Source organism: Chiloscyllium plagiosum, unplaced genomic scaffold (genome assembly GCF_037043375.1).
Source record: "Chiloscyllium plagiosum isolate Xiang-an unplaced genomic scaffold, Cpla_swu_hap1 HiC_scaffold_16, whole genome shotgun sequence".
In the NCBI taxonomy this organism is placed as follows: domain Eukaryota; kingdom Metazoa; phylum Chordata; class Chondrichthyes; order Orectolobiformes; family Hemiscylliidae; genus Chiloscyllium; species Chiloscyllium plagiosum.
Window position 1 is genome coordinate 85,896,745 of NW_028270154.1, and position 21,684 is coordinate 85,918,428.

Below are 21,684 nucleotides of genomic sequence, written 5' to 3' on the forward strand. Positions count from 1 at the left end.
AAATAGGAAATGTGCTAATCACAGAATCTCTACAGTGCACAGACAGGCCATTCAGCCCATCAAGTTCACACTGATCCTCCAAAGAGCATCCTCAAAATCACCCATTTCCCATGACTAATCCTAGCCTGCAGAGCTTTGGACTGTAGGAGAAAACTAGAGCAACTAGAGGAAACCCACACAGACACAAGGAAAAAGTTGCAAACTCCACACAGATAGTCACCAGAGACTGGAATCGAGCCTGGGTCCCTGGTGGCTTGAGGCAGCAGTGCTAACCACGGACTGATCATGTTATTCCTCAAGCTCACATTGTACTTCATTGGAACAGTGTAGGAGCCCCAAGACAGAAATATTAGCATTAGCTTTGCTTTTAACAAAATATTTTAACTGAATGGATTATATTCACTCAAATTTAGTCAAATAGCTATTTGGCTACCAGTGCTCATTTCAGCCAGATGCCAACTTCTGTTCAATTGAATTACAATTCACTTTTTTTTTGCGACAATGTAACACACACTAAATAATGTTAGGTGTGGGGCTGAAAAAGCACAGCAGGTCAGGCAGCACCCGAAGAGTAGGAAAATTGACGTTTTGGGTAAAAGCCCTTCATCAAGAATGCAGGGCTTTTGCCCGAAACATCGATTTTCCTGATCCTCGAATGCTGCCTGACCTGCTGCACTTTTCCAGCACCATGCTCTCTACTCTAATCTCCAGCATCTGCAGTACTCACTTTCACCTATGCACTAAATGCTTTCCACACACTTCCATCTAGAAACGCTGATGGACATACATCTACAAATTAATTTCAATGTGAGTGTCTCCATATGGCACATCTCAGATGATGGCTGATGGAGGTAGATGTTATCCCAAGTACTGCAAATGGAGGTACAAATTCTTGCAAGTTGCTGCTTTGTTTTGGCACTTGTTGCTAAACTGCGTAGACATTGGTCTTCTCAGTTGTAGACAGCTGTGGAATGAGATGCTGTCCTTTCTCCCAATTATCACCTAGAGACTCCATATGGAGTAACTGACATCAGTAAACTTCAGGTACAGATTGCAAACATCCTGGGAACAGCTTTGACTTCCTCCTGGTCTACTAAACAATATCAAGATGATTTGGTTTAGAACATGGAAATACTGACTGTACATAAATCAGTGAAGTATCTCCATTTCAAATCAGGAAGACACCCGAATCAGAACAAATACAAAAAAAAGTCACAAAAAAGACAGATTGGACATTTCACCTTAAATTTTATTTAAAAACAAAAAGCACTCAGCTGAAATCATGACTGTTGTTTACTGGGGGAAATTTGGTTTAAAACGTTTCAACTCCATTAACTGGCAAGACAACCAGGAGTGCTCCTTCCCATCCAGTTTTCAACATGATTTTTATTCTGATTTATATTTTAAGTAAAATATAACTGCCAGAATGTGTCAAGAATTTGAAGTATATGCAGCTTACTGACAAGATCCATAAACTCAACTAACTGAACACATCTGCACCGTTACCATTTCAGTGCGATAAACAGGTAGCTGTTGCAACTTGTCGAGGCTTCAGTTCAAGATCCAGGTTCCATGTAACGACAGCTGTCTCCCAAAAACATCCTTCAAACAGTCCATCTAATTACCAGTAACAAATAAAAAAAAACATGCTGCATCATGATATCTTCAGGTGATGACTATAGATGCAGTTTGATTCCTTTTCCTTTTCCTGTGCCTGCCAAAATCTGTTAGTTTAGCATTAGGTGGCAAAATAAGTGCTGGCAGCCATTTTACAGTTGCACCGTAATCAAAGTATCACAATCACCAAAACTTCAGCTTTACACAGGAATTTACCCAGTACAGAGAAAGTTCACATCAGTGGGTATCTTCTGTAAATTCTCTCAAACAAAGCTGAACAGAGAATTTATGATGAGAACTCAGAGATAAATGAACTTCAATGTTCTCTTCAGGATCAAATACTCAATCCAAAACTTATATATGGGCAATTACAATCAAATTTGGCTGCAAACCAAAAGTTTTATTTAATCGACCATAAAGTCTAACTCTGTTGTATATCAGCAATTACACAAGGTGAATTACATTCGATGAAAGACAACAATTTCACAGAGTCTCAAATGCTAATATTTCTACTTTATAAAGAGAAACTATGTATAGAATACTGCAAAAATACAGTACGAGAATGACTATCGTGCAAATCCGCTCAGGAGAAAAACATCTCTTCTTGCTCTGCCACTCCCAAGCTTATTATATCCCTCCCAGTTCATTAAACAATAATTGAGGCATTTTATTGCTTCTCCTCTTTCTTGTCTCCACTTTCTCCACTGTCTGTGCTGCTGGAACTCTCCCGCTCAGATGCCATCTGAAAAATCAACAAAAAGCAGTTTGTTAGTGTGCATTCTTCAAGGTTCAGCTCAGAACTTTGAACACCATTAAACCTGACCAACTACATATCTTAAGAAACAGACTGAATGTACAAGAATTACTAGACTACTGCTGAGCAGAAACTCCTCTAGCTTATTTGGCTGAATGTCATATACTAATAATTCACCTTCTTGTATGCCATTTCAAAAAGTTTCAATGATGCCTGCTGTAAGTTGGACGCTGCTGCTTTGATGGCTTCACCAGTTTCAGTATCCTTTCGAGCCAACAGTTCCTTCAATTTTGTAACCTCATCACGCAATTTGTCACACTGGTGGAACAAAGCAAAGAAAATGAAACTCACGTTGATGTCAAGACATTAGTTATCAATACCAAAACTGACTCCTTTCACCACCCAGAAATCATTCTTTCAACAATCTGTAATACCTCCTCTTTTGGAAGCTGATCCTTGAACTCCTCCATTTTGGACTCTGTGTCATGAATAATTCCTTCAGCACTGTTCACTGCTTCAACAGTTTCCTGTGGGGAGAGGGCAGAATTCTTTAAATCTGGCTATGCACAACACTACCCTTCAGTTAAGCAACTGTTACAATTTTAAGTATGGGAATGTGCTTTGAAAAGTCATTGCTTTAGTTACCAGAAATATTTACAATATTAAGTTTTTAAAATGCAGTAATTCACTGCACTTTATAAATTTAAATAATTGAGAGTTGTTGCAAAGATTCTGAAATTTAAACAAAAGTGAACCATAGGTTAGAAATTAAATGCAAAACAAAGAAGTTGTTTTAAAGAAAAACAAAGGCATTGAATTGGTCACATTTGTCCAATCTTTCTTTCCATGCACCTATGAATCTTACTGTTTGTCATACCTTCTTCCTCCTGTCTGCTTCAGCATACTTTTCTGCATTTTTGATCATGTTCTCAATGTCATCCTTGCTCAGCCCCCCAGAAGACTGGATGACAACTAGAATTGAAAAGAATTTTCAAACCTTTGATGTTTCAATTAAATTCTAATCAGAAGCATTTAAAACAATCAAGATTCGCTTAAACAACCTAATAGAAGTTCAAGTCAGCATCGAACCAGAGTCAATATTCCAATTAGGATCCCCCCCCCTTTATTTCTATACTCGATTCAAGTCTGCATGAAAACATTAAAATGTTTCACCTCTACACTCCTTGTTAAAGTTACTATTTTAAATCACCTGAAGAAGGAGTGGTGCTCCAAAAGCTAGTGCTTCAAATTAAACCTGTTGGACTATAACCTGCTGTCGTGTGATTTTTAACTAATTTTAAAAACTGCAATCAAATTACTTAATAAATGAGTAGAAATGCATGCAGTCACTACAGTTTGAGTTAATACTTACTCTGCTGTTCACGACCTGTGCCTTTATCCCTTGCAGAAACATGAACAATACCATTGGCATCAATATCAAATGTAACTTCAATCTGTGGAACTCCACGTGGAGCTGGGGGCAGTCCAACCTAGCAAAAAACAGAAATAACTTGGAGGTTGTTTATTTATAAATCAAGTGAATGCAAGGTCATGAATCCCAACAATCCTAAAAATCCTTATTTTAAATTTTTTATGTAGTTTGGATAACACAAAAGATTCTGATTCCAGGTGGGAACAATTCAATAGCTTGTTTTTTTCCCTGCAGTTCTGTTCAAAACCTTTATAATTCTCAAACAAGCTGGAGAACATCAGCATGTCTGGCAGTACAAGTACACCCCCGATTGATTTTCACTTATACGAAAAAGATAACTGTTTCTTTGCTGTACGCCATTTCTGCTTGAAAAAGATTTCAAGCTCTACTTTTGGAAAGTGGGGGGAGACCTGTATCTGTGGGGAGAGAAACTGAGTTAATGTTTCAAGTTAGATATGACTTCTTCAGAATTGTTTTTCTCCTTCCACAGGTGATGTCAAACTGCCGAGATTCTCCAGCATTGTGTTTGCTTCAGATTTCTAGCATCCATATGATTTTGCTTTTATGACATTCAGACTTCTGGTAATACAGCAATTACAACTTGAGTCACAGTAAAAATACACAGTATGTTTGAAATAAAATGCATACAAACTCTTGCATGAAAGTAAATTTAGAGTCAGACGTAAATCTGCACTGTATTTACAGGTATTTCAACAATTATTTTCAAAATACTATGCAAATTGGTGTGACTCATATGTTCTAGCTACAAAGTGGACATATAGAACATTTTAGTTTCATTTACTTAAATGTTAAGATATGGATCAACGTCCCAATTTAAAAAAAAACAAATTGTGCAGTTAAGCAAGTTGATGGATCACAGCAGAACTCACCAATGTAAACTGTCCTAGAAGCTTGTTGTCAGTTGCCATCTCCCTCTCTCCTTGGAACACTTTGATTTCAACTTGCGTCTGTCCATCAGCAGCCGTAGAAAAGACCTGCCATTGATAGGAGTCAATATACAATTTTACCATGCATTTAAACTGGGAGCTTGATGTATTAAAGTCTCAAGTCATGATATTAGCATAATTATCAAGAATGCCAACTTCAAAATACATTCAACATCAATTAATGAACACCATTCACATGAAAACCTTGGTAAAATTACTGAACCCCATACCTGGCCTTTCTTTGTTGGAATTGTTGTATTTCGACCAATAAGTTTGGTGAAAACACCACCCAGGGTCTCGATACCTAGTGACAGCGGTGTAACGTCAAGAAGCAGCACATCTGTGACATCGCCAGCAAGCACTCCACCTTGAATAGCAGCACCGACAGCTACAGCCTCATCTGGATTCACTGACTTACTCGGGGAACGGCCAAATAGCTCCTGAACAGTTGCCTGGACCTACATACACAAATGCAGCATCAATCAAGATAAAGTCACTCAAAATAAATTTTTAACTTAATTTGCATGAAACATCTGTTAAAAAGTGTACAAATTAAGACAACTATTCCCAAATCATGCTCCGAGTGTTAATATCTGGAGGAATCATCTCAAACTGAACACAGCTTAACATTCTATGCTTCATTTGTTTGCATCCTGTTTTTGTACTGCCAACACCAGAAGAGGCCAAAGCTGCACCAAAAACAACCTGAATATCTTAAAGTCACTTACCTTTGGCATTCTAGTCATTCCACCCACTAGGATGACCTCGCCAATGTCACTTTTGCTGACCTCTGCATCCTGCATGGCTTTCTGGCAGGGATTAATGGTCCTCTTAATGAGATCAGCAACTATGTTCTCAAACTGAGCACGAGTGATTTTCATATTCAGATGTTTTGGCCCAGAAGCATCCATTGTTAAGTAAGGAAGGTTAATGTCAGTCTGTAAAAATACAAGGAAACATTCAGCATAAGAATAAAGAACATTGCATAGTCTCATACCGTCTGTTTATCCATTATAAGATAGGTAAGCCAATGGGAAAAAAAATAGGACGCAAGCCTAGCTGTAGGACTAGATGTCAGACTACAAGTCAGGAAAGCTGCAATCAATTTTGATAGCCTTGTTTGAAGAAGTATTAAGTGGTAAAGTAATGGTGAAAAATGGAATACACAAACTGAAGGTATATCGTTGAAATTGCAACAAATATATTTACTTATTTTACTCTAACCAAATGTTAAAAATTCCCCCAACTCCATTTGGATGGCATTTTTACACTTCCTACACCAATCAGACTGAAAACTGCTAACACAACTTTGCATTACGTAGTCATGTCAACAAGGAACTATCTTGGAAACTGAGTAGAACTTAATTCAACGTGGGAAAAACAGTCAGCATTAAATCCAATTTTCAAGATTATAAAAAACTAATTCGGATCTTTGGAAGTAAACTTTATTGAGTGAATATTTTTCAAGGGCATAGAAAAAGTATTGAACAGAACCAAAAGCAGCATTCTGCTCTCTCATAGTTGCAAAACTACATAGATGTAGTTCACTATTTGCAAGCTAATTCAATCCTTAAAATGAGAAAGATAAGGGCTGTATTAGGTTCTGGTATTATCTACTCAAGTTTTTATCTCTGTTCTCCTTTGCATTTAGAACCCTATAAATGAGTTCCCAAAATTAACATTTCAAATAATTCATACATAAGAGACTGAATCATTATCACCCAAATGTATTAAGCCTGTATATGCAGTATAAAAAATACAATTAATTGAATTAACTTCACATCCATTAATTTGTAGATTCAAGTCATACTGTCCAGAAGGCATTTTCAAAGCCTTAGACATTTGTTATCATGCTTAACTACCAACAGCTAACCCATCCTTTATACAATTTTTTTTGCAAAACAGATTAAAACTAGATTTAAAAAAGTAACAACTTTTATAACAAGTCTGTATAACTATTCCACTGGAAAGCTTTCTCACCTGAAGGGATGAAGACAGCTCACACTTGGCTTTCTCAGCAGCTTCTCTCACTCGCTGTAGCGCCATGTTGTCCTTGGTAAGATCTACTCCAGACTGAAAATTAAGTTAAGACTTTAAAGAATGCAGCATTGCAGATAAGAAGCCAAACAAGTGAGATGTAACAGGTTTGAATATTAAACTTTACAAACTTATGAGCGGAATACTAATAAGCCCAAAAGTACTTAACACATGCAATAAAATTAGACTTTTAATGCCCATACTACAGAATATGTAGTGCTGGATGTCTTGAAATGCATAAAAGTGGTTAAGTTCCCAGAACCTGATCAGGTGTACCCTAGAACTCTGTGGGAAGCTGGGGAAGTCATTGCTGGGCCTCTTGCTGAGATATTTGGATCATCGGCAGTCATAGACAAGGTGCCTAGGCAAAAGTGAGGACTACAGATGCTGGAAACCAGAGTCTAGATGAGAGTGATGCTGGAAAAGCACAGCAGGTCTGGCAGCATCCGAGGAGCAGGAAAATCGACGTTTCGGGCAAAAGCCCTTCATCGCCTCCATTCCTGATGAAGCGCTTTTGCCCGAAATGTCAGTTTTCCTACTCCTTGGATGCTGCCTGGTCTGCGGTGCTTTCCCAGCACCACTCTAATCTAGACTCTGGTTTCCAGCATCTGTAGTCCTCACTTTTGCCTAGGCACCTTGTCTATGACTGCCGATGATCCAAATATCTCAGCAAGAGGCCCAGCAATGACTTCCCCAGCTTCCCACAGAGTTCTAATCTAGACATACGCAAGGTGCCAGCAGACTGGAGGTTGGCTAACATGGTGTCACTATTTAAGAAAGGTGGTAAGGAAAAGCCAGGGAACTACAGACCGGTGAGCCTGACATCAGTGGTGGGCAAGTTGTTGGTGGAAATCCGGAGGGGCAGGATTTACATGTATTTGGAAAGGCAAGGACTGATATGGGAGAGTCAGGATGGCTTTGCACGTGGGAAATCAGGTCTCACGAACTTGTTACTTCAAAAAAGCTCAAACAAAGAATTGAGGAGGGCAGAGTAGTGGGCGTGATCTATACGATTTCAGTAAGGCGCTCAACAAAGTTCTTCACGGGAAACTGGTTGGCAAGGTTAGATCTCATGGTATACAGGAAGAACTAGCCACTTAGAAACAGAACTGGCTCTATGGTAGGAGACAGGGAATGGTGGTGGTGGTGGAGAGTTGCTTTTCGGACTGGAGGCCTGTCACCAGTGGGGTGCCACAAGGATCAGTACTTTTCATCATTTATATAAAATGCTTTGGATGTGAACACATGATGCATAATTAGTAAGTTTGCAGATGCCACCAAAATTGAAGGTGTAGTGGGCAGCAAAGAAGGTTACCTTGGAGTACAAAGGATCATGATCAGATGAGCCAATGGGCTGAGGCGTGGCAGATGGAGCTTAATTTAGATAAATGAGAGGTGCTACATCTTGGAAAAGTAAATCATAATCGTACGTATACACTTAATGGCAACGTCATAGGGAGTGTTACTGAACAAAGAGACCTTGGAGTGCAGGCTCATAGTTCCTTAAAAGTACAGTTGCAGGCAGATAGGATAGTGAAGGCAGCATTTGGTATGCATTCCTTTATTGGTCAGAGCATTAAGTATGGGAGTTGGGAAGTCACGTTTCAGCTGTACAGGACATTGGTAAGGCCACTTTTGGAATATTGCGGGCAATTCTGGTCTCCTTCCTATCTGAAGGATGTTGCGTAACTTTAAAGGGTTCAGAAAAGATGTACAAGGATGCTGCAAGGATTGAAGTATTAGAGCTATAGGGAGAGGCTGAATAGGCTGGGATTTTCCCTGCAGCATGGGTGGCTGAGGGGTGATCTTATAGAGGTTTTTAAAATGAGGGGCATGGATAGGATAAATAGATACGGTCTTTTTTCTTGGGTGGGGAGTCCAGAACTAAAGGACATAGGTTTAAGGTGAGGGGGGAAAAGATGTAAAAGGGACCTAAGGGGCAACTTTTTCATGCAGAAGGTGGTGTGTGTATGGAATGAGCTGCCACAGGAAGTCGTGGAGGCTAGTACAATTACAGCATTTAAGAGGCACCTGGATGGGTATAAGAATAGAAAGGGTTTGGAGGGATATGTGCTGGGTGCTGACAAATGGGACTAGATTAATTTAGGATATCTGGTCAGCATGGATGAGTTGGACTGAAGTGTCTTTTTCTGCGCTGTACAATTTTATGACTCTTTGTTTACAGGGAGGCACTGAGGAAAACTAGTGTCAGCATATGAATAGGAAGGGTTTGGAGGGATATGGGCCGGATGCTGGCAGGTGGGACTAGATTGGGTTGGGATATCTGGTCGGCATGGACGGGTTGGACCGAAGGGTCTGTTTCCGTGCTGTACATCACTATGACACACCCATAAAAACATTATGGAGGGTGTTACAGGATATTGACCCAATGATACTGAAGAAGCAGTGATATATTTTCAAGTCAAAATAGCTTGGAGGAAAGTCAATGGTGATCCCATGTATCTGCTGACTTTGTCCTTCTGAACGGTAGGTGTCCTGCATTTAGAAACTGCTGTCTAAGGAGCCTTGGTGAGTATCTGAAGTGCATCTTGTAGACAATATATGCTGCTGCCACTTAGTGTTGTGATGAATGGAATTAAACTGTGGGGATATGATACCAATCAAGTGGACTGCTTTTTGATGACGTTAAGGTTAAGTGTTTTTGGAACTGCACCCATTCAGAAAAGTGCAAACTATTCCGCCACAGTGACCTGTGCCTTGCAGATGGCTGAGAGCCTTTGGGGAATCAGATGGTCTTGCAGGATCCTTATCTCAGACTTGTTTTCGTAGCATCAGTAATTATACTATGAGTTCAGTTCAGTTTCTGGTCAATGGTAACCTCCAGGATGATGGTAATGAAACCACAAGAGATGGTAAAAGGCATAGGTCGTTCAGTACCTGGAGGCTGCTTTACCATTCAAGAGAATCAGGGCTGATCTGACATTCCTCATGACCTGCATTTTCCCCATAACCCTTGATTTCCCCAACTGATGAAAAACCTATGTTCTGCCTACAAAAAAAGACCGAGCTTCCAGCTGCTTGCCACTTCAAGCCACCATCCTGGTTGTTGTGGTTCTGTTCGCCCTTCCAGCTCGGCGAACAGAACCACAACAACGAGCACCCGAGCTACAAATCTTCGCACAAACTTTGAACCATCCTGGTCCCCGGCCAACATCTCATCTCAGGCATGCTCCAGTGAAGCTCAGCACAAGCTGGAGAAAAATATCTCGTTTTCCACTTGGGACCCTTGCAGTCCTCCAGACTTAATATCAAGTTCAATAATTTTAGGACCGGAACTCTTCCATTTCCTAGCCCCCAACTCCACACACTGGGCCTTATTATCACTGTCTGCCATTACACACTATCTATTGTTAGTCACTAAAAGTCTCCATTAACATCTTTTCACTCTCCCAGCCAGATTACTATCCACTCCTTTGTCTAACTGTCCTTCTCTATCTTTGTGCTCTCCCCACACCTATCATTTACTCCTTACCCCCACCCTATCTTCTGTGCATAAAATGACGTTTTCCTCATTACCATCTGTTCTGAGGAAGGGTCACTGAACCAGAAATGTAAACGGATTTCTCTTTGCAAATGATGTCAGACCTGCTGAGCTTTTCCAGCAACAGCAGTTTTTGTTTCTGACTTACAGCATCTGCAGTTCTTTCGGTTTTTATTTAAGAATCTACCTACCTCAACCTTAAATATACACATGGACTCTATCCCCACAGTTCTGCTGCAATGAGTTACAAAGACTGACAACCAGAGAAGTTCCTCCTTACTGAGGTCTTAAATTGGTGCCCCTTTATTCTGAGATCATTGACTTCTGGTTCTAGACTCACCCATAAAGGGGACCATCCTTGCAGTATTCACCCTGTAAAACCCGTTAATAATCCTACCCTTAATTCTTAATAATCATCTTTCATTCTTCTAGCCTTCAACAAGTAGAGTCATATACCTGATGAAGGGCTTTTGCCCGAAACATCGATTTTGCTGCTCCTCGGATGCTGCCTGACCTGCTGTGCTTTTCCAGCACCACTCTAATCTAAACTTTTGCCTAGAGTTGTATACCCAGCCTATTCAGCCTTTGCTCATAAGGCAATCTCTCTATACCAGAGATTAGTAAACCTTTTCTATACACCGCCAATGAAATAATATCTTTCTTAAAACAAAGAGGCCAATACTGCTCTCAGTATTCCAGATATGGTCTCACCAGCATCTTGTAAAGTTACAGTCAGAATTCTCTATACTTCAGCTCTCTTGAAATAAAACATTAGCCTTCCTGGTTACCTGTGTGCTAGCTTTGTGTTTCATGTGCAAATCCTCCCCCCTCCAAGTCCTTTTGTGTTGCAGCTTTCTGCAGTTTCTCTCCATATAAGTAAACCTCCATGCTGTATTGAAGGATTTGGTGATATTAATACCATTGAATGTCAAAGGATCATGGTTAGATTCTCTCTTTTGAAGATGACCATTTCTTAGCACTTGTGTGGCACTGAAGTTACTTGCTAGTTGTGAATCTAAACCTAGATATTTTCCAGGCCATGCTGTATTTTGAAATGAACTGCTTTAGTATCAGTAAAATAATTGTAATACTAACAGTACTAATTCTTAGGTGAAAAAAATGATCGAAATTAAACAATGAAAGGCTAACTTAATCAATTTATTTTGTTAAATACCAAGGCAATGTCAATACGAACCTCTCTCTTGAATTCCTTAATGATGTGCTTGAGTAAGGCCTGGTCAAAGTCCTCACCTCCCAAGAAGGTATCGCCATTTGTGGATTTTACTTCAAAAACTCCTTTCTGAATTTCCAGCACAGAAATATCAAAGGTGCCACCACCCAGATCATAGACAGCAATGCTATAAAGTTCAAATGAAACAAAAACTTCCCTGAGTTAGGTCTTATGATTTTACTATATGCAAATCAACAGAATTTGCAAGCATTATTTAAACTTGAGTGAGGAATAGAATGTTAAAATATAGCTAAAATTTCCACAAGATTTTAATGTAAATTACAATACAACTTCAGTCTTTTTTTTAAAGAAATAGTATCAGCTATTCTAACAGAAATTGTCTGATGTATACCTCAGTTCCATGTACCCAAAACATTTTTCTTGTAACTTACCTAGCAAACTTCTATCCAGCCAAGTCTTGAAAGTTTAATTGACCTGCTGTCCACACCTTTTTTTTTTGGGATTGGTTTTAAATTTCCAACATCCTTTGTGAAGAAAAACTTCCTGTTTTACTCCACTAAGAACTAATACACCACTACTTGCATAGAATTTACAGAATCAGGTGAGCTAGTGCAATAGATCAATGCAATGACCACGTAAGCTGCCTTCTACCCACATAAATATATCCCACATATCTTTCCTCCTTCATGTACATAACTAGTTTTGCTTCAAATGCACTAATACCATTTGCTTCAACCAATATTCCACCTAAGCTGAGTGCATGCATAATCATGGCTGTGCAGTCAAATGATACAACAGCCACAGAATCTGTGAAGTGTTCAAGGCCAAACAAAGAAATCACCAGGTACAACACATGACATTACAGTCTGCATGCAAGAACTTTGTTGTTAACATATGAAAGTCAGGCCAATGATCCAGAGTAAAGAAATGTTGTGTAATATTTTATTGTATAAATAAACAAAAGATATTAATGGCCTATAGTTTTATACTGCCCCGAAGTCAAATCATCTTTTCTCTTATTTACCTTAACAAATTCATCATTTTACATGTCATCCCTTCTCCTGTAACAGTAAAGTATTCTAAACTGATAGTTACACTGGCAAAGGTTCGGGAATACCCCACTATAGGAGAATTTCTCTCTATTTAGCCTCAACATTTTGAGGACTTCAATCCATCACTTAATCTTCTAAGTACTTTAGGCCCTGGTGGTATTCTGGCTAATCCGCAGTGCATCCCTTTCCAAGGTCATTCGCTTTTCCAGAAACTTGATGCCCAATCCGATCGAGGTGCTATGCAATTGAAATGTAATTTCCTCCCTGCTGAATCTGAAACTCCCATAATAAAAGGGCAGGACTATATTTATTTCAAGTACGAGCAGCAGTTTTTGATTGGTATACAGGGACATCCTTGCTCCTCCATGACTGATGGGTGCTTAACATTGAAAAAATATTCAGATTTGACTCTCATTCAAAGAGAATCTTCATTCACAATGAACTCCATTTCAGGCTATGTTTCTCTGCAACTTCATGTTACCTTCAATGTCAGGATTCATGACTATTTTCTCATCTAAATCTTTAATCTTTGTGCAAAACTGAAACCTCACACCAATCAGGGAATACATCCCTAATTCCTATTCTTCAACTCTACCAATTCGGCGGGTCGGTGTGGACTTGTTGGGCCGAAGGGCCTGTTTCCACACTGTAAGTAATCTAATCAATTACTGCTATGTCCACAAGCTTACCTCCAATTCCATATACAGAGGGACGCCGTATCTGCGGGTCTGGTTACCATGGTTTCACTTACCCCCAGTTTCCCACGACCCGAACATTTAAAAGGGAATATTCCGGAACCAGGAGGCTGCTGGGAAAGTGCGTTTACCATTTAAATAAATGGGTTTGCTCCCCTCTGCAGTTTCAGCCTTCCATGATGGTTCTAGAATGCATCCCCGCGGGTACAGAGGAACTACTGTATTCCCAACTTTGCTCGTAATCCTTTGCGGTTAGCTAGAAGTATTTTATATCAATTTCTACAAATAACAGAACTTCCTCTAAAGCTTTTAATGTCATGCAATTAAACTAGATTAGTCAGAAATTACCTGACTTTCCTGTAATTTATATTAAACTCATCCATCCACCTGGAACACACACCTGTTAAATTATAGATAACATTTCCAATTTAACAATCCAAAAGCACAAATATTTTGAAAGGTCATGCTGTAAAAGTATGGAAGCAAGGAGTCCATAAATCAAAATTCAAGACACATTAGCCATTTTTCTAAAAACTAGGTATATATTTATTCCCTTTATTAATTGGTAAGGATTGCAAAGATGACCTAATCACAAATAGTCTAAACTTTTGCCTGCTTTTTAACCCACAGTATCAATGTTGGTCAATGGACGATCCTTCAGATATGCAAAATCACTACATAATAGTATCCAGAAATGGCTTCTTTACAGGATTTCAAAGTTCTCTAGTGTGGCCTATGTTCTATCACTCTGCACTAAATGTAGAGCATCCAAAGCTTCTTCTCTATTGGCTTTCTTATCTTATATTGCCAAAATCAAGGGAGTGGCTATAGTAGTACAACTTTGCAAGCCAATTTCCTACACTGAAAATAATAGCAAATGGAGGGAAGTAACGCCTCTGAACAAAGCCGAACCATGTCTTGTTATTGTTTTCTATGATACTGAAGTCTGCATTACTAACTGTAGTAGCTTGGACACAATTTCTGATAGTTAGGGGATTAATGGTGAGCAAGAAATGGATGCACTTGCAGTCAATATATAGCAGACACTGCAAGATTACAGTACAAGTGCAGGAGACAAATGGAAATGAGGGAAGTTGCAGTCCTTTCCTTTTTATAAAGGAACAAATTTGTTTATGAATTAGAAATTTTACTCTTTACGTACACTTTGTCTTCTGATTTATCTAATCCATACGCTAGAGCAGCTGCTGTGGGTTCATTGATGACTCGCAGAACGTTTAACCCAGAGATCTGTCCAGCATCTTTTGTAGCCTAGATAGGGATAGCACCATAATTACTGAAGGTGTAAATAAACGTGTCAATTTTTTGATGCAGGAAGTAACAAAATACTATGGTATAAACTTGGAATATTGTGAACATGCAGCTATTAGCATTTATAAGCACAATTAAAGTACCAAGGCCTGAAAGATCATTTTTGCGAAATTACAATCTCCTTGCACTTAAAAGTTTTCCAATGTTTAACGGGCAACATTTGGTTGAGGACATCTAACAATTAAAATGCATTTACAATGTAATGAAGCAGAGCACATTCTTCAAGAGATCGGCTTATTTCACTTCTGAAATAAAGTGCCAAGCAATCACTTAGCAAGAACAAACAAGCAAGCAGTAAATTCAAAAACAGTTAAACCAATTTAAAAATCAATATTTTGTTTTTACCTGTCTTTGAGAGTCATTGAAATACGCAGGCACTGTAATAACAGCATTCTTTGCTGTTTGTCCCAAATAACTTTCTATAAACAAAAAGTTAACATCAAAATCCTTCAATGTAACTTAATCCATGTCTACTTAAATTATATTGTAATATGAAAATGCAACATCTACTGTTGTCCAAGAATACATGAGGAAATTGATCCAAGATTTGGTCAGTATTCATTAGATAATATTGATCATATACCTAAAATAAACTATACAAACTTATTGATCACACTGAAAGGTGAAAAGCATAAAGCTGGAATAGACATAAACTGCCTGATCCTTTAATTTAGAACTGTAAAACAAATGCAAGGTTTTAAACTTGAACAGTTTCAAAGCTTCGCCTTTATTGTTCCTACCTGCTGTTTCCTTCATCTTCATGAGGACAAATGCTCCAACTTGGCTTGGAGAGTACATCTTCCCATGAGCTTCCACCCAAGCATCACCATTAGAGGCACGCACAATTTTATATGGCACATTTTTCCTACAAATAGTTTTTAAAATATAAATTATTTTTGTTGGAGAATCAAAATACTAAACTTAAGGCTATAAAGAAACATTTTTGGCTTAAAAAGGTAAAACTTACAAATCTTTCTGTACTTCAGGGTCATCAAAACGCCTCCCAATTAATCGCTTTGTGGCATATAAAGTGTTTTTCGGATTGGTTACAGATTGCCTTTTAGCTGGCATCCCAACCAAACGTTCACCATCAGCTGTAAAAGCAACTACTGAGGGAGTTGTTCTGGCACCTTCTGAATTTTCAAGAACCTAGAACCCAGCACAAAATATCTCAGCAATCAAACAGGAACACAGTAATTGGGTACTGGAAGGAAAGCTGCACAGATAGATTAAAATATTCCCATTCAGACGGGACTCTCAACATATAGCAAAGACAAGTGCCAATAAACAATACACATTCAGAATTTCCTGCTATGTGATATAGCCATTACTAACTGATTTAGCTTAGGTCAGGATCTTTAACAGAAACAACCAGCAAGACAAACTGCAGATGGACTCTAGTCTATTAATTTAAGTTAAAGTTTACCACACTCCTGAGACACTAAAGGTTTCAAAGAAGATTAATATACATGTTTCCATTTAAGTACTAACTACTATTCACAAGTTGACAAACTATCTGTCATCATAGCCTCGATGCAAGACCTATTTATCTGCAATACAAAGGATTACTGTTTCTCGGAGTATAAATTTTTCAACCAATGATTCAATTTCTGGAATAAAAGAGCATGAACTGTCAGAGTATAATGGAGTATTCAAAACTGAACATGAAACACAAGATTCAGTGGAAAAAAGATGGAGGTAGGGATTAAAAAAGGAGATGTATTTGTCCCAAGAAGTTTGATGCCAGTGAAAATGTAAGGGTGGCAGAATCTTACAGTTGTGCACTATTAGAGTTGGGGAATAGTCTGCAAATTGTAGGGTACACAGACAGGATCATGCAAATGTTGGAACAATTTTAACTAGAACAGGAAAAACTGAAGCAAGATTTAATAACTTAAACTGATGGATAATTTTGAACAGGGTGAATAAGGCATGATGCCCCTCCTGGAAGAGTTGAAGACAAGGGATTATTGGTTTCCAACCATCAGCAAAGAATGGATATTTATGCAGATCGTATGCACGATGCAATGTTTTATTGCAAGGAATGACAGGGACCTTAATGCATCATTTGTGAAAATTGGTCAATGTGGAAATTAAAAGGCATTTCTGCCACATCCTTCACTCCAATCTCTTGCTTATTATTCATTTCATAGCATTAGCCGGGATATTTGAATAAGAAGGGTTTAAAGGGATATGGGTCAAATGCTGGCAAATGAGACTTTAAATTTAGGACATCTAGTCGGCATGGATGAGTCGGACTGAAGTATCTGTTGCTCTACGACAAGGTGTTTCACAAAAGGGTTAAGTTTAAGATAGAGCCCGCGGCATTGGTATAGATATAGAATTGGTTTATGGGCAGGAAACAGAGTGGTTGGCAACCTGTTGTGACCAGTGGGGTTCTATGGGCATCAGTGCCAGGACCCCAATTGTTTTCAACACATATTTAATGACTTGGAGGAAGAAAGTAAATGTACAGTAACCACATTGGCAGACAACACAAACACAGGTGGGAAGATAGGGATACAAAAAAATTTACAGTTTGATAGTTTAAGTGGAAAATGAAGTATAATATTGTCAAACATTACATTGCTCAGTTTGGAAGGGAAAACTAAACAATGGTATTATTTAAAATAGGGAAAAATGCTGAAAGCTGCAAAAAAAGAATAGGGTTACTTGAAAATAAAACACAAGAGTAGTACATAGGTGCAGCTGATAATCAGGAATGTTGGCTCTTATTTTACAGAGTTGGTGTATAAGAGTCTTACTGCAACAGTACAATGTGCTGGTGAGACTACATCTGAAGTACGTGAGCATTTTGGGGCCACTTATTTAAGAGAAAGATATCATTTCATCCAAGGAAGTTTAGAGAATGTTCAGAAGGATGATCCCTGGTTATAGAGTGATTGTCTTATGAACAAAGGTAAAACTGACTGGAACTGTACTCACTGGAGATTAAATAGAATGAGGGATCTCATTGAAAAGTTCAGGATTCTTGAGAGGCTTGACAGGGTAAATGCTGAGAGGATGCTATCCCTCATGAGCATCTAGGACCAGAGATACAGTCTTAGACTAAAGGGACACCAATTTAAGACTCACATGACCAGGGGTTTCTTCTCAGAGAGAAGAGTGTTTGGAACTCATTGCCACACACCTTGTTTATATTTAAGGTCAAGATGGATAATTCTCAATCATTTAGGGAAATCAACGGTCACAGGGAAAACACAGAAAACTGGAAGTGAGGAATATTGGATCGACCATGATTCCACTGAACGGCAGAGCAGTCTCAATAAACCAAATCCTATTTCTTATGGTCTTTTTGCTCAATGCCACATTTGATTCCAGATTTCAGCAATGCTCAGTTCAGTTTCAGCAACTCATCCTATGAAACCTACCACATATTCTATTAGAACAAGTGTTCAGAAATGCTCAGCTGGTCCATCAGAATCTTTAGAGACAGAACCTGTGAACGTTTTTAAAATACTGAAGAGTATTTCAGTACTTCACCTCAAAGACTTGGTTAAGATACAAACAACCTACCTTGGCTTGTTTGCCCTCCATTACTGCAACACAGGAATTGGTTGTCCCCAGATCAATTCCAATAACAGCACCCTTAATAGCTTCAGACCTGAAAAACAAAGTACAAGTATGGACCTGCGGTTCTTTAATAGTCATAACCCTCGATCAAAAATGGAACAATTATTCTAAGCAAGAGCTTGGCATAGTCAACACACTGATATCCAATTATAAATGAGAACTGACCCTGCACAACTCCATCTTAGCATCATCTCCTGTTACTTAACATTATTATGTATTTTAATTTAGCAACACCATAAGTCATTTAATAGTCACGCTAACAAACAAATGATTCAAAGAGGGAAATTTCAAATTCCAGTACTGTTTTAACAACACTTGCACTTACTGGAGGCTAGTTATAAGAAATAGAGCCCTTCTGTTTTGTAGAAAGGACACAAACATACATTAGACCTGTTCCAAGTTAAAATAAGCCACAGACACTTTCGAAAGTCATAGAGATGTATAGCATGGAATCTGACCCTTTGGTCCAACTCACCCATGCCGACCAGGTATCCAGACCTAATCTAGTCTCATTTGCCAACATTTGGCCCATATCCCTCCGAACCCTTCCTATTCATATATCCATCCAGATGCCTTTTAAACGTTGTAATTGTACAAGCCTCCACAACTTCCTCTGGCAACTCACTCCATACACACACCACCCTTTGCATGAAAAAGTTCCCCATCACATGCCTTTTAAAATTTTTCCCCTCTCACCCTAAACCTATGCCCTCTAGTTCTGGACTCCTACACCCTAGAGAAAAGACCTTGTCTACTTAACCTATCCATAGCCCTCATGATTTTATAAACCTCTATAAAGGTCACTCTACAACCTCCTACACTCCAATGAAAAAAAGGTTCAGTCTTTCCAGTCTATATTCATATCTCAAACCCTCCTGACAAAGCAATACTCTGGTAAATCTTTCCCAAACACTAATTTAATAATGTAACGGGGCAACCAGAACTGTACACAGAACTCAAGAAGAGGCCTTACCAACATCCTGAGTAACCTCAATATGACATCCCAACTCCTGCACTCAAAGATCTGAGCAAGGAAAATAAGCGTACTAAATGCCTTAACCACCTTGTCTACCCGTTACACAAATTGCAAAGAATTACGTACCCCTACCTCCATTCTACAAAATTACTGAGGGGCCTACCATTAATCATACAAGTCTGCCCTTGTTTGCATTACCAAAATGCAATCTCTTACATTTATCTAAATGAAACTCCATCAGCTAATCCTCGGTCCTAGCAGCAGACACCAGCATTTTGAAATCAACAAACAGATAACTATAAGTCAAGGCTACAAGTTGTTAAGCATAGAATAGTGTTTGAACTAGGAGTGTGCTATTATACATTTATAACGAATTACTACACCAGTCAGAATTTTGATGTGACATATTTAATTTACTGTGATTATCTACAAAACGAAATTAGAAGTGACAATAAGCTTCTAATAGTTACTGGCAGAGAATAACAAGATCAGTTACATTATAGAGTACATAACAAAAACTCACGCATAATTGCGCTTTGACAATGATCGAAGTACATCCTGGCTCAGTCCATTCCAATGGCCCTGTAAAATAAATATTTTAGCATTAACACTTTTCAATCATTTGCTCCTATAATTTCAGACCGCAGAGACCAATTAAACCTTTCCTACAGGAGGGGCTGTTAATTAACTCCAAACAGTATCATTTCTTGCACAACTAGGGAGCAAAGGTAAAACTATTACTCAAGATCTTTGTCAACTCAAAGTCACAATATAGTTACTCTTTCGTTTATCCCAATTCTAACATCCCTCTCCAAAATAAGAAAGAAACCAAATGACTCCTCAAAAACATAGATGACAGAAGAGAATGGTGTGGCTGACTATGCCATAGACAAGACACTGGTAGAGTGCACGAGTCACAACAGATGACACTTGAGAGTTCAAAGGCTGTTCAAATGTTAAATTTATATTCCCTAGATTTCACTCTGCCACATAAGGAACTCCTGCAGCCAGTGAGACTGTCAGTCTGGAATAATTGCCTCACTGTGTGCATTTTTTTTCTTTAATATGCCAACAAGGATCAGGATGAATCTACTCAAACTGACTTTGGATCTGAACAGTTAGTTGAGAGATTTATCACTTCAAGTCAGATTAAATTTAATACTAGCTTTAATCAAAGATGTTGCATCAGACACAAAAGTAGAGATTGCTGGGAAAGCTCAGGCAAGTCTGGCAGCATCTGTGCAGAGAAATCAAGAGTTAGCGTTTCCATTCGAGTGACCTTTCCTCAGAACCTGCCTCAAGGATGTTCCATCAGATTAAAAAAAATCACAACGCCAGGTTATAGTCCAACAGGTTTAATTGGATGCACACGAGCTTTCGGAGCGACGAAATTCGTCAGGTGATTGTAGAGGGCTCGTTCGTAACACAGAATTTATAGCAAAAATTTGCAGTATGATGTAACTGAAATTATACGTTGAAAAATTGATTGAAGGCTTAACAGACAATGTATAATTTCAGTTACATCACACTGCAAATTTTTGCTATAAATTCTGTGTTACAATCGAGCCCTCCACAATCACCTGATGAAGGAGCGTCGCTCCGAAAGCTAGTGTGCTTCCAATTAAACCTGTTGGACTATAACCTGGTGTTGTGTGATCTTTAACTTTGTACACCCCAGTCCAACACCGGCATCTCCAAATCATCAGATTATGGCCGATTCACACTTTACTTACAGTTTATTTGGGGGGGGGGGGGGGAGAGATTCCCACTCTACTGTGTAAAGTACCTTCATGATTTCACACAAATATCCTAAAACTAATATTTTTCCGTGCTCTAGATTTCCTAGAGAAAGTCGTGTCGATCCTATCAAAGCATCGTCTCTGTCAATCACCAACCTTCCATATTCAAGGGCATAAACGACAAATTTGAGCAACCGCTCCCCACTCACAATGTGACCCTCGATGTTTGGATGGTTCTGCTTAAAGGGGAAGGGGGAGACAGGGAAGGCGCTCGGGTTTAATCCAGGCCCCGGGATCAATGGTTGATGGGGATCCACGTGCGAAGGTGAAATCGCCCGGAAACGAGGAGGTTAGCCCGGGGGTAATAGGGGCAGAGCTGTCTCACGTCTCCGGGGTTCAGAGAACGGCCAGGCTGAGAGGGGTGTGTTGAAGGTCAGGGGTCGTGAAAGAGAAAAAACGGAGGAAAAGGAGATAAATAAAAGATGAAGAGGAGAGGGGAAGAGAAAAAAAAGATAGAGGGGCCGGGTCGGATGGGAGTGAGGGGGATGGAGGGGGACAGAGGCCTAGGCCCAGAGTCAGGCCTCGGCGTCGCCCTCTCTCCCGCGCCCCGGCATCCCTCCCCAGCGTGTACCATCTTCCCCCTCCCCCTCTCCCTGACTGCCTTCCACACTTACCGAGCCGGCGGCGGCCAAGCGCCGAGAGGCCGAGCGCACCAGGTACAACATGGCGGTTGCTAGGGCTGTCCGTGTGGAATGAAGGTCCGGGCGGCTCCGGCCGACAGTGTGAGGGCGAAGGCGGGTCCGCGCGGGAATCGGCTC

At 39.4% G+C, this 21,684-nt stretch overlaps 1 protein-coding gene across 1 annotated transcript; it reads right to left on the reverse strand.

The window, feature by feature from the left end:
- Positions 1-1,228: 1,228 nt before the first annotated feature.
- Positions 1,229-21,672, reverse strand: hspa9 (heat shock protein family A (Hsp70) member 9). The gene is made up of 17 exons (XM_087995493.1): positions 21,541-21,672; positions 19,651-19,709; positions 18,095-18,182; positions 15,525-15,706; positions 15,298-15,422; positions 14,903-14,976; positions 14,391-14,497; positions 11,485-11,647; positions 6,731-6,823; positions 5,479-5,688; positions 4,981-5,208; positions 4,694-4,798; positions 3,744-3,861; positions 3,249-3,343; positions 2,806-2,898; positions 2,549-2,689; positions 1,229-2,359 (listed from the first exon to the last, which is right to left on the reverse strand). Exons 1-17 carry the CDS (start codon positions 21,589-21,591, stop codon positions 2,285-2,287), a joined length of 2,007 nt encoding a protein of 668 aa, XP_087851619.1. The 5' UTR covers positions 21,592-21,672; the 3' UTR covers positions 1,229-2,284.
- Between the last annotated feature and the right edge of the window lie 12 nt (positions 21,673-21,684).

Bases quoted from the DNA above. Each gene is read 5' to 3' on its own strand.
- hspa9 (XM_087995493.1), bottom strand. From the start codon at position 21,591: ATGTTGTACCTGGTGCGCTCGGCCTCTCGGCGCTTGGCCGCCGCCGGC. The intron at 15,423-15,524 runs GTAAGTTTTACC...AACTATTTGTAG, and splicing joins CCTGAAGTACAGAAAGATTT to GAAAAATGTGCCATATAAAA. The intron at 2,899-3,248 runs GTATGACAAACA...CTCTCCCCACAG, and splicing joins AAGCAGACAGGAGGAAGAAG to GAAACTGTTGAAGCAGTGAA.